The sequence below is a fragment of the Corylus avellana genome, chromosome 10 (genome assembly GCF_965113065.1).
Source record: "Corylus avellana chromosome 10, dhCorAvel1.hap1.2, whole genome shotgun sequence".
Taxonomy (NCBI): domain Eukaryota; kingdom Viridiplantae; phylum Streptophyta; class Magnoliopsida; order Fagales; family Betulaceae; genus Corylus; species Corylus avellana.
In genome coordinates, this window is record NC_142499.1 from 17,349,579 (window position 1) to 17,366,412 (window position 16,834).

Below are 16,834 nucleotides of genomic sequence, written 5' to 3' on the forward strand. Positions count from 1 at the left end.
TATTCGGAGTGAAAGCTGACGAAAGAAACGTTATAGATTGTTATGATCCTAATAGCACCAAAATTGAGGTACATGCACCCTAGATTGAGTCAATTTGGTCTAAGGTAAGTTCAAAAGCCAAATTTTTCTACGTTCTATCAACTTTGGAACTTTTGGCATGGGTATTGGTCAAGTACCTAATACAATAACAATATTGCATAGGATCCAGTAGATATGATTTTGAATTATCACAAAGTTAACCCCAATCAAAGTCGGTTGAATCCCTTTTCCTTAATTTTTTTTTTCTTCCTTTGTTGATTCTTGAGTCAACTCCTCCTAACAAAATAAACCCTAACAACAGTTTTTAGCATACATATTAAAACTTTCAAGCCTTTTAGTTGTTGGGTTGCATCCCAACAACTATTTGGTGCAGACAGCAACTCATGTAATGTATGTTCCTCCATCTTCCTTTAACTTCAAGGCACAACTAATGAAGCAATCCCCTGACCAATGAAACAACCGCATACAAAAACAAATCAATCATTGAGTTTGCCTGTGCCTTTCATGGACGCATTAGCTCCCAACTTTTTACTAAACAAATACTCTTTGTATGACACAATTTGCTGTGTGTCTTATAAATTCTAGTCTTCTTCTTCCAACATCCTCCTGAGCTCACCGACAGTGACTGCTACATACTTTCTACAACAAATTGTTTGATTTCCGGTCGTTCTTCAGGAGTTGAATGATGGGGTCAATGGAAAGATCAAAGAAAAAGGTTCAATTATGGAAGAAAGCAATTTTCCATTTCTCTTTGTGTTTTGTCATGGGGTTCTTCACGGGCTTCGCTCCAACGGGTAAAGCTTCAGTCTTTTCCAACCATTTTGCTTCGTCGAATATATCAGAGCCTTCATCGTCAAAACCCATTGAAACGCTGCCCCAGGCGGCCAACGTCAACCGGAGTTTGATAGCCCAAGCTCCGGCGGCCATTCCGGCGAGGCCTAAACAGCCGGAAAACACAGAAATTGAAGAAGAAAAAGAACCCAAGTTGACACCCAGAAGACTTTTGATTGTCGTGACGCCGACGAGTGCAAAAGATCAGCTTCGAGGTGTTCTTTTGAGAAAAATGGCTAACACTCTGAGGTTGGTTGCTCCGCCATTGCTGTGGATTGTGGTGGAGCCGCAAACGGATTCGAACCAGGTGTCGGAAATACTTAGAAAAACAGGTATTATGTATAGGCATTTGGTTTTCAATAAGAATTTCACCGACACGGAAGCTGAAATGGATCACCAACGAAACGTTGCGCTTAAGCACATCGAGCACCATAGGCTCAGTGGGATTCTGCACTTTGCCGGGCTCTCCAATGTCTATGATCTTGGCTTCTTCGACCAGCTCAGAGAAATTGAGTATGAAAAAACTCTTCTTCTTCTTGTTTTTTCTTACTTTTATAGTTATAGTTATAGAAGTTACACAAAGATTAAAATAGTTTTAGAAAATGTTTGAAATTGAGTTAAGAAATAAAGATTTTAAAGTTTAAAAAAAAGAAAAAGAAAAAAGCCAGCTTTTTCTATAAGTAAAAAAGGAATTTTGAAGTTTTCTTTTATCAATCATCGAGCTTTGTGTTTTGCACAGTTTTTTAGGTACTAAATTAATTTTAAAGCTTCTTAAATGAATTAAGATCATTTTCATTTTATTTGAATTAAATAATATTCAATTAGTTATATTTGATGAACTGACTGATGTCACTTAAAAGTAAAAATGAATTAAAAGATGTTACGTTAATTAATATAAAATGAGCGTGATAAATGATGGTAAATAGTGTTACGTTTTTCAAAATTAAAGAAAGGAAATAGAAAAAATGTTGAAGTGGTCTTTCGAAACCTACCTGCCTGCTAGAATTGGTGGGCTTGGGCACACAAAAAAGATAAAGTTGGTGGGAGAAAGTTCCAAAGTTTGTAGAGTAATAATTTTTTTGGAGACAAATTTCAACATTATTGATTGAAAAAGACGGCTGAAAATCTTCCCCAAGTGGGTTGTGCCAACCTTTTACACCGCATTTTTTCTTTATTAATTGGAGGCTCATTATCATTAACATACATATATAATTCTCTCCCTTCTATTCAACCTCATTCTATCTTTAAGGTATCAATATATTTGGTTTCATGGTTGGAAATATAATAATAATAACAATAAGATATTTAATATTTAATTATGCTTGCCTTTCTCACTTGGAGACATGGAACCAAATATATGTATATATTATTATATATAGTTACATATATATATATATATATATATTAGAGCCAAAATATTGCATTTGACCCTTATTGACTCGACTCTAGTGCCCTTTATAAAACCCTAACTTTATTATAATTGGTCTCTTTACACCCAAAGATTTTTCTAATTTGAATAATTTTTTTGTAAAATCAAACTGGGTCTTAAAGTCAATTAATGATTTCACAATGTGAAATACATTATCATATGTGTGTAAGTAGTGTAACTTAAGCCATCAAAACAAAGAACTTAAGATAAACCAAAACAATTAAACGAGGTTTTAAGTTAATTGATTGCATACTGTAATGTCTTTTAATTGTTATTTGTTATGTTGTGCATATATATATATATATATATATATATATATATATAAATTGGTAATGAAAGATAATTGGTAAATAGGACCTCATTGAGTTGAATAATTTTGCAGGGTGTTTGGGGCATGGCCAATGGCTTTGCTCTCAGCAAACCAGAAGAGAGTGAAAATAGAAGGACCAGTGTGTGATTCTTCACAAGTTATAGGATGGCATCTACGGAAAATGAACAATGAATCTGATACAAGACCCCCAATTCATATTTCAAGCTTCGGCTTCAACAGCTCCATCCTTTGGGACCCCGAGCGATGGGGCCGCCCTTCCGCTGTTCAAAAATACTCCCAGGTATGCCAAATCAATTATTTTTTTTTTTTTGGATTTGCTATTTTGTATGCTTCTATTCATTTGCATTCATCTTTTATTTTTAAAATTAATCATTGAATTTGTAGGAAAATGAGTAATGCTACATATTGCACATTTATCTCACTTCTGTCACACTAAGTTGACGTGACAGTATCCATCGGTTTTTTTTTTTTTTTCTTTTTATAAAAAAAAAAAGAACTAATGAGCATGTGTTGGTTTGGTCACCTCTAAATTCACAAATTAGAAATTTTGTGGGTTTCTAAACCACCCCCTTTGCATCAAATGGGTGGTTTGGCCTGGCCCTTAAGGATCTCAGGGTGACCAAACAACCCCCCAAAGCTATGTGGGTGATTCAGCCACCTCAAAATAATCTTTTAGAGGTGACCTCAAAATAATCTTTTAGAGGTGGCCGTTGGCCTACCTTCCCCTCAATTTGAAGAGGTGATCCGACTATCCTCTTTTCTCTTTAGTTTTTGTTGTATGTTTTATTTAAAAGACAAATGTGAATTTTACCTCCTAAAATCAAGGTATTTTGTGTATTTTAAAATAAAAAAAGTTCCATATGTGGGTTACATGCACCATTTTCCATCCATTTTAACACCAAACGCTCACAAAAAGTGCCATCTACAATAAAATTGTAGTTAGAGGGATAAATATAAATGAGATATTAGCTGTAAGTGTTTTTTTATTTCACAAATAATAAATATACTATTAAAAAAGGTACTGCATGTGTATATCAAGTTAATCATGCCTTAATTGTTGTAGAGAATTGGCCAACCTCCAGCGTTGGCAGTAGGTAAAAGGCATGATTAATGATGACTAAGGTTTTGTTCAATTAAAAATTAATCAAATTATATATATATATATATATATATATATATATATATATATATATATATGTTTCTTTCATATAAATTAATTTCCCTTTTTTTTTAATTCTTTTAGAATTCAATGAGATTTGTAAAACAAGTAGTTCTCGAAGACGAGACGAAATTAAAAGGAATCCCGCCGGAAGACTGCTCCAAAATCATACTGTGGCGTCTTCAGTTGCCCAGAGGGACGGCGTCCAATTAATTGATCGATCATCATCACAAGATGTAATAAGAGGAAGAAAGTGAGATTAAGAGGATATTTTAATCAGTGGAGATCCATTACGATCATATAAATAGCTGTCAAATTTTTGTATTATTTTATAATTTCTCTAATTTTTGGGGGAAATATTGTATATTATAGGGTGTATCTTTTGCATATTACTTGAACCCAAAGCATAAATCATTAGAAGCAAATGATGTTTATTTCTCGTAGAATTTTAAAATTAGTCAATAATTGAATTATTAAGGAGCATAATCTGAAAGGTTGGGTGGGAATTCGGTTAGAAATTGTGGCTTCGGTGGGTGGGGGTGGGCCGGTGGGGGGTGGTGGGTGGTGGGGCTAAAGGTTATGCACTAGCTTGAAATCTATGTTCAAGAAGAAATAAACCACAAAGAATTGAGAAGATCGGCTACTAATTGGAAAAAAAATGAATAAATGTTATTTAATAGACTGTCATACAATTGAAATAATGTGACAATGAAAATTAGTTTTTAATTTTTCATTTTTACAAGTTCTTGTTGATCAAAACATTAATTTTTAGTGTCATGTCATTTCGGTTGTATGACAGTTGTCTATGAGTTTACTAAATTGTATTTTACTCATTACTCATTGCAAAAAGCATTCTAAAATGGCCGTGAGATGAAGCAAATTCCAAAATAGGACTAACCTATTCTCTTTTATATTTCTATTTGTCGTTGGAATTTTTCACTTTTCTAGGATATATTAACAAACAATTCAAAACATAAAATACTTTTTATAAAAAATTTCATATTTTTTTTTTTATGAATATTTTGACAAAATATGTGTTTAACTTTTGTAGGAATACGATTTAACTTATTATTTAATTTTTTTTTTAATTTTTGAAAAGTATGTAATTTCACTTTAAATTATTGAATTATCACGCAATTTAACAAGCCTCCTGAATTTCAAAACCTCTCAATTTGAATTCCTGAACTTTCAATTACAGTCAATTTACCATATTCCGTCAATTTTTGCCGTTAAAATCCCTAAAAAGATAAAATTACCCTTCAATTTTCTTTTTATTAAAAAACATAGAAATTTTTTTTTTGAAAAATAAGGGTCCACAAGGAGGCCCAACCATGGGTCACCTTGTGATTTTTTTTTTTTTTTTTTTTTTATATATAATTTTTAATTTGAAATCAGAGGTAAATTTGAAATTTTATAAAAAAGTTAGGGGTATAAACGTTATTGTCTCACTTTTAACGTTTAAAATATGACGGAGTGATTCAAATTAAGAGGTTTTTAAGTTCGGAGAGCTTGTCAAATCATGTGGTAATTCAAAGGTTTAAAGTAAAGTTACAAAAAGAAAAAGAAAAAAAGATTAGAGTGGTCATGGCCACCCTCAATGGAGGAGAGGCCAGGGGCAACTGTACTACCACCTCAATCTGGTTGGAATTGGCCGCATGAACACTTCTATACTAGTCACTAGTCAAAGGTAGTTGAGCTAGTAAGGTGTAACATCTCTGCTCCAAGTGGTATAATATTGTCCGCTTTGGGCCAAGCCTACACGGTTTTATTATTGTATTTCCTCCCAAAAGGCCTCATACCATTTAGAGAGAGTATATTACATATAAACACATAATCTTTTTCATATCCAGACAATATGAGACGTCACATAAAGGGTGACCACACAACCACACTTTTTCTTTTTATCTTTTTTAATTTTTTTTTTAATAAATAAGTCAGCTCTACATCATTTTGAATTTTCTCAAAATAAGCATATGCACACCATAGAAATTTTTTTCCTCAGATGTTGACCATATTAGAATATACTTTCGAAAACACTAATCACCTTCATGTCATATCAAAAACACGACTTAGTGCGCCTCCCCGAGCCTATCTCCCAATGAAATAAGTTAGAAAGAACACTATGAACCCTCAAACCATATGGCTAATAGTAGCTGAAGACAAAGACACTTACAAGATAAGATAGCCATACTATTAAGTCACATCATCACCATAAACTAAAGCATCATAACAAACTTACCAAAGAAGATAACATCAAGTGTCTTGGTCAACGACTAATCACCAAATCAAATATCAAATATTATAACCCAAGTATAGTAGTCATAGAGCCATCAAATATCCAAAATACTAAGTAATTGAGCTCGAGTGAAATCTATCCCACAAATATGAGTCTCCATTCAAAAGAATGTCTAACTCCTTAAAAATCAACTTAACGAGTTTGTCCAAGGGCATTTTTTTTTTTTTTTTTTTTTTTTTTTTTTTTTTTTTTTTCAGAAAGGTTGGAGGGAGAGGTTAATTGTAGCTATTCTACTTGGGCGTGATCATAGTAGCACCAACCCACGTGGCGCCGCTCAGGAGGGACCTAAACGGTGGGAACCGCAGGTGCTCCCCCAAGACTGACCAAGCCATACCTTAACACCCGCCTCACCCAGGCATCAATGAGACTGAAGGTGGCTAACACTAATAGGCTAAATGATTCACATTGCGGGAGTCGAACTCAAACCTTCCTTTATGTATATGTTCTCAGTCTCTATTATCCAAGGAAAAGTTCGTTGTAAAACAAGAATGTTTTATAGGTGAAAAAGATAAAACGTAACGCTATATACTATATTTTTATTATACATATATTTCATAATATTGACACAACAGTCCTAATCAATCATTTAAAAAAAAAAAATTGATCCAAAAATTAATTAAAACTGTAAGATCAACATTATATCAATTTATAGTATTGCTCTACTACATATAAAAACAATGTTAGCAAACTGTCTTTCATGGTGGGTAAGTCTAGTTGATTCATAAATACTCTCTTAAAACAACCTTTTTGGTGGTTCGATATTTACATGTGAAAGTGTTAGGGTTGATATACTGTACAAGTAACAAAGGTACTCAGTAGACAGAGATGAATTGAATGAAATTAAGGATATGCTAATTTAGGGGATCAAATTAGGGGGAAACATTATTCAGAAACAGGAATCTAGGCCCAAATTTTAAACCTGCTCCAATTATCGATTGGTTGTGAGATTTAAACATACACTTCTTTATGCCTTACAAGTTTTTAATCTATGATTACCCCTACCCACTTTATCTATTAATTAATTAATTAGTTTATGACAAATTTTTTTTTTTTTTTGAATTGGAAGAGTTTTATTCAATTTAGTCTATTAAATTAACATTTCTCTTTAGGACTTTTTAAAAATAAACGTTAGTTTAATAAACTAAATTAAAGAAAATCAAAGTTTAGGAAAAACTTTATATGTGCATTCGTTCTTGTGTCATTTTTTTTATAGGGAAAACTTTATTTTAACCCTTTTGAATTTTCGTCACTTTTATAATGTCTTTCTCAAAGTTTAAAAACTCTCAATATAGTATATGAAACTTTCAAGGTTTTACAATGTCATCCTTCTGTTAAAGTTTGAGGTTAAACCAGAAGGCAAAATAGGTAAACTGACCTTTATATATATGACAATTTTATAAAAATTTACCCTTAATTAAAGACCCCCCCCCCCAAGCCATTCTTCTTTTTATTTAATGGTAATTTGGGAATTTTACACTATTTATTAATATTTAACAGAAATTTTTAGTAGATGGTAACATTATAAAAAATTAGAAGATTAATATGAGTTTATTATAAAAAAAAACATTATAAAAGTAATAAAAGTTGAAATGAATAAGTGAAGTTTACCTCGTCTTAAAGAAACGGCCGCAAAAGGTAATAGTGTAATTGGATTTTGTTAGCAGGCACGTGACCTAGTTGGGGCAATATCGTCTGGTCAACTAGACCTTGTAAACGTTTTTTGTTATGGTAAATATAGTTAACGTCATAGCCACTGCATATCCTCCATTAAAAAACGAAAAGAAACTACTTAACCATAAATAATAATAATAATAATAATTTTAGGAGGCTTATTTGTGTCATACTAAGAATGATATGACTATTAAAATTATCATTGAGCTTGTGATTGATCATTATTGAATTTTGATCAAATGGTGATTTTAATAGTCATATCATTCTTAGTAGAATACAAGTAGAACTTATAGAATTACTCATATAAAAGTGGTTAGGTACATGCCTTTATTTTATTTTAATTTCCACTTTTGATAGTTTTGAACCATTAGAAAAATATGAAATCATTTTTACCTCTCCTTATTTTCTGAAGTTAAAACAATCAAAATATATATATATATATTAACTTCACTTTAGATCCCTGAATTATCACGCGATTTGAGAAGTCCCTCAAACTTTAAAACCTCTCAATTTAGACTCCCGAACTTTCAATTAAAATTAATTTGAACCCCTCCGTCATATTTTAAACGTTAAAAGTGAGACAATGATGTTTATACCCTTGATTTTTTTATAAAATTTCAAATTTACCTTTAATTTCAAATTAAAAAATACATAAAAAAGTTTTTAAAAAGTGATATTTTGGTCATTTTAGGGGTAAATCAAGGAAGTTATCGGCTAAATCTGACGGTGGGGTTCAAATTGAAAGGTTTTGAAGTTTGGGGGCCTTCTCAAATCGTGTGATAATTTAGGGGTTTAAAGTGAAATTACCACCTTTTTTTTTACAGCACTCTTGAACAATAATTTATTTGTTTCCCCTGATTAGAACAATTGTAGTATTAGACCCAAATGAGAAGAAAAAGAAATTGTAATACTAGAAACCACAATTTTATCTTATAATTATATCACAATGTCAATGTAATAGTCTCAATCAACCTTTATATTAATAATTATTTTAAAAAAGAAATTGTGTCATAAAAATGTAGTACATAATATTATTAAAAAATAATTAACAAAAATAGAGACATGACAGCTTTTATCAACATTATGATGTAAAAGTCCCTGTAACATATGTCACCATAGCTAAAAATATTGTTAATATTTTGTTTTTTTGTTTTTCCAATTAAATATAACAAAAGCATCTATCCCCCTCTCTTTCTTTCAAAACATGGCTTTATCAATTCTATTTATTAAAAAAAAAATTGACATCATGTTTTGTTGGTGGGAAATTGTTAGGAAAGAAAATAGATTGGAAGCTTGATATTGGTGGGAAAATATGAAAGAAAATGAGAGAGAGAGAGAGAGAAAAAAGCTCTTATTAAATTAATTAGGAAATTTTTTTTTTTTTTTTAAGAAACTGGAAAACAGAAAACAATTATCCGTAACGGTTTTAAAAGCAATTTTATGTTATATTTTTCTTCAAACTCTTAACAAATAATTCAAAATACAAACACTTTTTCACAATATTTTTCAAATGCGATCACAAAAAAAAAAAAAAAAAAAAAACTCACTTTTATCTCGCATCAAAATACTTTTTAAAATCAAAACCAGAAACTATTATCAAACATACCCTAGTTTTTTAACTAACATATGCTTGGTAGATCTACATTTTAATGTTTATAACTACCATACCATTTTTGTTAAGAAATTTTTTTTAATTTTTTTTTTTTAAGTTTGATAATGATATTAAATATCAAGGATGATATTTTGATATAATAGTAAAAAAAAGAAAAGAAAAGAAAAAAGAAGTAATCCCCTATAGGTAGCTCAATCGGTTAGGATCATGCCTAATGAAGCGGAGATCATTAGTTCGAATCTTCCTTCCCCTTTTTGTATGGACATGTAAAAAAAAAAAGAAAAAAAAAAACAAAAACAAAAACAAAAAACAAAGTGAAAGATAAGTGAACTTACTCGCTGAGCATAGTAATGAGCTGAGATCAGGAGCAGTGAAACTTTGATTAGCGGTAAAAAAAGGGAAAGAGAGGTGGTTTATCTCATTATATTTATGGCCGAAAGGATTAGGAAGTGTCGGGGGACTCGGAGCATCTGATCCCTTAACGAAGACAATAGAGGTGTGTTTCTTAATGAAGTGGGGTCAGTCTAAGCGGAACCAGCTAGTCTACCCCATATTCCCTCATCATTGATATCTCCTTGGCAAGATCTGATTTTTTCTTCTTTTCAAAGGGGGAGTGGCAGGGAGATACAGGGAGGGCTGCAAGTGAAAAACCGGGTCTTTTTTGTTTGTTTGGTGGAGAAAGAAAAGAAAGAGAGAAAGGGAGATAGAGGGCCACCTGTGAAGTGAGGATAAGCTCTTTGAGATCTGCCACTTTGTCTACAGGTACTTCCACTTTCTCTTCTCTTGGACCCCAGTTGAACAATTTTTACATTTTTAACTTCACTTTGGGCTGCAATGCATTTTTCTTTCTTTTTCTTTTTCCTTTTTTATTTTAAAGATGATTGGTTGTAAATTTTTTTTTTTCTGTTATTTGATAATGGGTTACTAGTTTTGTTAAAAAAAAAAATTAAAATTTAGAAGTTTGATCTTTGCAGCATTTTATTTGGAAGCTGGCCATTTGAGGATTTGTTGATTGGACATAAAAAAGTTGGATAATTTTCCTGAGAAAATGTAAGGAAGAAGAAAAAAGAAGACTTTGTATGTTGGATTTAATGTTATTCGCACTTGGCTAAATTAACCATTTAGCTCAATTCTGGGTGGAACATAATAAGATCCATGAATTGAATTAGTTTTCTTCTGTAAAGGTTTCTCAATATTTAACAATAGGAAATTTCACCAAAAATGGTAGTCATTGTGCTTTGGAAATTTATTAAATTACTTAAGAAAATGGTTACTTAATTAGCATTTGTATTCAATTGTCTCCAGGAAGGATCGCATTAAGGAATGATAAGGAGATGGGGAGGAAGGGAAAATGGTTTTCTAGTGTAAAGAAAGCGCTTAGCCCAGAGTCCAAGGAGAAGACTGACCAGGTTTGGAGAAATCACAAAATGGTATTTTTGATTATCTGGAAATTGGGTTAAAAGTTGAATAGGTTTCTGATAGTTTTAGTAACTGTTTTTTCAGAGATCAAATAAATCGAAAAAGAAATGGTTTGGAAAGCAGAAACAGCTGGATTTAGAATCCACCTCTTCAGGACCTGCCACAGTGCCACCTCCTCCCGTTGAGGAAGAGGTCAAATTAACCAATGCAGAGAATGAACAGAGTGATCATCCCTACTCTGTTGCAGTCGCCAGTGCTGCAGCTGCTGATGCTGCTGTTGCTGCTGCTCAGGCAGCCACTGAGGTTGTTCGACTCACTGAAGTTACTAGGTTTGCAGGCAAATCGAGTGAGGAAGTGGCGGCAATCAAGATTCAAACAGCATTTCGGGGATACATGGTATGTGTTAATGTCAAATACAAGCTAAATGTTAATGTCAGCTCGTTATACAAGATATTTGGTTCAATACAAGCTAAATGTTAATGTCAGCTCGTTATAGAGACATTTTTGATTTAATGACCACTTTCATTGCAGTAGTTTAAACTTTATCAGTAGCTGCTAACAATGGTTTTACAGGAACTTTTGGGTGAGTAATGAGTGGCTTTCTTAATATGGTTTTGCATTTCATTGTTTTCAGGCAAGAAGGGCATTGCGGGCTTTAAGGGGGCTGGTCAGGCTGAAATCGCTGATGGAAGGACCTGTTGTGAAACGCCAAGCCGCAAAAACCCTCAGATGCATGCAGACTCTAGCTCGTGTGCAATCTCAGATCCACTCCAGGAGGATCAGGATGACAGAGGAGAATCAGGCTCTCCAGAAACAACTCCTACAGAAACGAGCAAAAGAGCTTGAGAGCTTGCAGGTCTCTTTCGTTTCTTCTTAATTCTATTATTTCTATAAAAAAATTGCTAATCACTTAGCACATGTTTTGTAGTCTATTTATTGCCACAGGTTTATGTGATTATATTTGTATAGACATGAAGATCTTAGGGGCTCGTTTTGGGACTAGAATATGGCAGCCAGGGTTACCTTGGGCCTATGTACCTGAGATATTTTTAATGTATTAAACAGTGACAGTTGGCTCAAAATTTTCCACAAAACACCCAGCAGAAACATGGGAAATTCCATTTTGGTGCTGGCTTAGACTGTACCAATGGGATATTTAGAAATAGGACTAATTTCTGTTTCCTACTTTCCTTGATGGGTCATGTTTTTATTTGTTATCTAAGTAGTTTTTGTAATAGAAAGACCTCATTTTTTGGACTTTAACTCGTTTAGATGTTATTTAGATTGGAGAGGAATGGGATGACAGCATTCAGTCAAAGGAACAAATTGAGGCAAATCTTCTTACCAAGCATGAGGCAGCTATGAGGAGAGAAAGAGCACTGGCTTATGCTTTCTCTCATCAGGTGATCAATTTCTCTCATTATTTTGTGCATTTGAGTTTACAAAAAAACAATATTAAAATGAATGTAAAAGACATGGTGTGAGATTTGAAAAATATGGGAGGGGATTGGCTTATGCAGGGGAGGGGGGGCATGGTCCCCCTGGCCTTTTGAATCTCTCCTTTGAGGTCCTTACAATTTTCGGTCCCTATAATTTGGATGTCTCATTGAGTTTTTACATACCCACTTTACTTTTTCATGGCTAACCATTTTTTTTGTCTCCTCAAAATTCAGATATAGTCCTTTCCCACGTTATAATCCTTTTTTAACCATTCTTTTCATTTGTATTTTTACTTCTCAAACTCTTTCAGAACTATTAAGAGATATTATTGATATTATATATTCCCTGAAAGTCAATATCATGTTATCCATTCGACTTATCAATCTATATATTTAGAATCATATTTTCATATGTAATGCCTATAAATTTCACACTCATGCTCAACATACACACATAGGATTGTACTTTTTTTTTTTTTTTTATAAGTCAATCTTATTAGAAAGTGCAAGGGGCACAACCCAAGTACACAAAGAGCATTCAAGAGAGACACCCAACTTGATTTTACCATCAACCAATCCCCTAATGGAAGACCTAGGTACTTCATAGGTACTTCACGGGCAGAGCGGACACCCTGCTACCCAGGATACTAGCTAGTCGTCCAACATCATCCATGGCACCAACAGAGACTAACTCTGATTTAACAAAGTTAATTTTCAATCCTGAGATAGCTTCAAAGCATAAGAAAATGCAACATAAATGACATAGATGCTTTGGATTTGCCTCACAAAAGATCAAGGTATCATTCGCAAATAATAGATGAGACATTAGGAGTTTGTTATTATTCCTGAATCCCACCGAAAAACTAGATAACAGTCCCCTATCACAATGGCGAACAATATTCTACTCAAAGTCTCCATAACAAAAATGAATAGCATAAGGGTATCAGGCCACAAGACCTATTAAAGAAGTCGGGGGGGAGTTCCATTAATCAAAACGGAGAAACGCATCGTATAGATACAATGAGCTAACCATTCACATAATTTCTCCCCAAATCCCCATCTCCTCAACAGATGCATAAAAATCCCAATTAGCATTATCATAAGCTTTTTCAAAGTCCAATTTACATGGCACACCTGGATTCCCTTATCAAATTTTGCTGTCAAGGCATTCATTTACACTAAGGATTGAGTCCAACATCTGTCTCCCCTTGATAAAAGCATTTTGAGACCTAGAGACTACCTTCTCCAACACTGATTTCAGCCTGTCAACTGAAACTTTGGAGATAATTTTATCGACGCCCCCACAAGACTGATAGGCAAAAATCCTTGACATCCACTGCCCCAACTTTCTTAGAAATAAGGGAGATAAAAGTAATATTGAGATTCCCTTCAATTTCCCTCGAGCATGAAATACATTCATGAGATCTTCTTTAAGAATCTTCGAACAAGACTGAAAGAAAGCCAAAGAAAAACCATCGGGGCTTGGAGCCTTATGACCGTTCAGAGCTTTCACCACCTCAAAGATCTCACTCTCCTCAAAATCTCTTTCCATCCATAAAGCCTCATCAGTACCGGTAGAATTAAAAGAAAGAGCATCCAATTTAGGACACCAACTGAATTGTTCTCAATACTGATGAGTGTAGAACTGCAGAATATGCTCATTGATTTCTAAATAATTTGAAGAAACAAATCCATTAATGACTAAGGATTCCACGGTGGTGTTCCTTTTATTCGAATTAGCCACTCAGCAGAAAAATTTTGTATTCTTGTCTCCCTCTCTCAACTAAAGAGTCCTCGATTTTTGTCTCTAACTTACTTCTTCCAAAAGAGTAACCATTTCCATTGTCATATGACGTCTAGATAGTGTATTAACCTTAACAGTTCTTATATCACTAAATAGCATTTGCCTCCCTTTGGAAAACATTCTGGCTCTATCAATGCTCATGCATTTCATTTGCAAGCTATGTCTAACCAGTGGCTTGCATTTTCTGTTTATTTCGAGTACCATAACAGTTTCTTGATGCCTCTTGAGATAGAAAGCCTTAAAAATAGACATCATAAGAAGTGAGAGGAGAAAAATATCGACATTCACTCAAAATATTGAAAGTGGAAAAATGTGCATGCCTTCATGGTACTAGGCATATGCTGCATATGTCATACAATGCCCAACATTTGTCGCATGAGCCTGAATTTGATATGGTGAATAAAGGAAACATTGATTACATTGCATTGGGTTGCTTAACTTTTTTTTTATAGAATATCATGACAATGCTTGAAAGGCTTTACCATATATTTTCTATCTTTTCTTTTGGTGTTTGTGGAGAAAGAGTGATGCATGAGGTGAAGCATGAAATGTTGGTCCACTTAATTTTATAAGTAATTTTATCCTCCCAAAGTTGATGTGACTTTTAAAATTACCATTAGATTTGAAAAGATAAAAAGATGGTCCTAGCATTACTCTAATTTTATTTAGGTCATATTAATTAATGAGTTATCAGTTTTTAATATTATGTTTTATTTAAATTTTAGAAGTCGAGCATATTTTTTTACTTTAATAATGGGTGTTACCTAGATTATTTTTGGTAATTCACTAATGAGAGTTGCCTTAAATTATGTAAGGTAAGTCGATAAATGGAGTGATGCCCTAGGGTTTAGTCGTTAGTCTATTTAAGTGTCTTTTGTACTCCAATGGAGGCTGACTTTGATGTAATAAAAAAACTGAAGTTTTGATTCTTCTCTCTCTTCTCCTCCCCTCTTACCCTCTCTTTCTCTTTTCTCTTAGCTTCTTCTTCTTCTTCTTCTTCCCCCTTTTAGCTTTTTGTTTCTTTCTCTTCCCCCTTCTCCGAGCTTCTTCCTTCTCTCTTTGCCCTAATTCACCGTGTGTTTTTTTGATTATTAATTGTCCTGCATCAAAGAGAGATTTAAGTTTGGTTACTTGACAACTTTAGCTATTGATGTTGTGGTTGAACAACTTGGAAAATTTAGTTTGAGTTTAGTGCACTAACTTGATGCCTGAAAAGTCAAAATGTCAGCTGATCCAGAGGAAAAAAATTAGTTGGCGAATGTTTTGCATGTTTATCTGCTCTGTTGGTAAAGCTGAACAGGATCTAGTTGTCAGTAATATAGTTGCAGATCAGTAATTGTATGTGAAATAACATGATTAGCATTACCTATTTTATATTACTACATGGTCTGTGTTTACCATTTACTAGTCCAATAGTATTACAGGCTCAAACTTAAGATTTCTGAACGTTGAGAGAAACAATTTATGAGTCTAACACATGCAATGAATCACTCAACAGCAAACCTGGAAGAATGGTTCAAGATCTGTAAACCCAATGTTTACAGATCCAAGCAATCCCACCTGGGGCTGGAGCTGGTTGGAACGATGGATGGCAGCCCGTCCATGGGAGAGTCGTAGCATGATGGATAAAGAACTGAACAATGACCATTCATCTGTAAAGAGTGCGAGCCACAGCGTTGTCGGTGGAGAAATCAGCAAATCTTATGCTCGCTACCAGCTCAATTCTGATAATCATTCCCCAACAGCCAGCCAAAAGACCGGCCATCAGAGCTTCCAGTCCCCTTCAACTCCTAAGCCAGCTTTCTCAAAAGTAGCAAAAAAAGTAAAGCCTGCAAGCCCAAGGGGTGGATTGGGTCCAGATGATGACTCTAGAAGCATGGCCAGTTTGCAGTCAGACCAGTTTCGAAGGCACAGTATTGCTGGGTCATCAGTGAGAGATGATGAGAGTCTGGCAAGCTCTCCAGCACTTCCGAGTTATATGGTACCCACCAAATCCGCAAGAGCTAAGAACAGGTTGCAAAGCCCATTGGGGTCTGAGAAGAATGGGACGCCAGAAAAGGGGTCTTTCGGGACGCCGGAAAAGGGGTCTTTCGGGACACCGGAAAAGGGATCTTTTGGGCCTGCAAAGAAACGGCTTTCATTCCCGAACTCACCAGCCAGGCCAAGGCGGCATTCAGGTCCACCAAAGGTGGATATCACTCGTATTGCAGAAAACAACACGAGCAATGGAGTGGGCAGTTGATCATTTCTAGTCAAAATCAAGGGAAGTAAAGAAATTAAATGGATTTGGATTTGAGGAGGTAATGGAGGAAAGGAGAAATAATGGTTATTTGATTTGTGAATTCACTATTTTCTTAACAGCTTTAATTTGTTATTGCTTAACAGGTGCTCCTGTGGGGTGATATTCTTTATATTTTTATTCTCTCCATCATTTGGGTTCTGCATGTCCTGATGATACCAGAGCATGTCTGAACCCAAATCTGGATCTTGATTATTTTCTGCATGAAGAACAGTTGTCAGTCTGTTAAATTTATTGATTCGACGGAGTGCTGTATAATGGATGTTTAATTTCCCACTTCTTGTTTACTTCGTACCTATAACTTCGTCCATATTGTTTAATCCTTTAAATTGTGAATTGAAAGCTAAATCTACTAGATGCTATCTGCTTCTCCCAGTTGCCATTTATCTGTAGCAATCATGAATGTATGATGATAATCTTTTCATGCAGCTTTGCAGGCATTTTCATAGTATCTTTCCTTCACAGGGAACTTCCGCCAAACCCGACTTCTCAGCCTTTCCTTTTC

The 16,834-nt window shown here is 34.1% G+C and overlaps 2 protein-coding genes across 3 annotated transcripts; both read left to right on the forward strand.

Annotated features, from left to right (window-relative positions):
* Window positions 1-550: 550 nt before the first annotated feature.
* Window positions 551-4,188, forward strand: IRX9 (Nucleotide-diphospho-sugar transferases superfamily protein). Its single transcript, XM_059572021.2, has 3 exons — window positions 551-1,383; window positions 2,682-2,910; window positions 3,874-4,188. Exons 1-3 carry the CDS (start codon window positions 722-724, stop codon window positions 4,000-4,002), a joined length of 1,020 nt encoding a protein of 339 aa, XP_059428004.1. The 5' UTR covers window positions 551-721; the 3' UTR covers window positions 4,003-4,188.
* A 5,659-nt stretch (window positions 4,189-9,847) lies between these two features.
* Window positions 9,848-16,605, forward strand: LOC132192032 (protein IQ-DOMAIN 3). 2 transcript variants are annotated; one of them, XM_088511302.1, is made up of 7 exons: window positions 9,848-9,864; window positions 9,977-10,130; window positions 10,674-10,777; window positions 10,872-11,183; window positions 11,422-11,643; window positions 12,071-12,190; window positions 15,529-16,605. In XM_088511302.1, the coding sequence occupies exons 3-7, from the start codon at window positions 10,703-10,705 to the stop codon at window positions 16,270-16,272; spliced, it is 1,473 nt and encodes a 490-aa protein (XP_088367428.1). In that variant the 5' UTR covers window positions 9,848-9,864; window positions 9,977-10,130; window positions 10,674-10,702; the 3' UTR covers window positions 16,273-16,605. The 2 variants fall into 2 exon arrangements, with proteins under 2 accessions (XP_088367428.1, XP_059463201.2); XM_059607218.2 differs by lacking the exons at window positions 9,848-9,864; window positions 9,977-10,130 and adding an exon at window positions 10,350-10,418.
* Window positions 16,606-16,834: the final 229 nt, after the last annotated feature.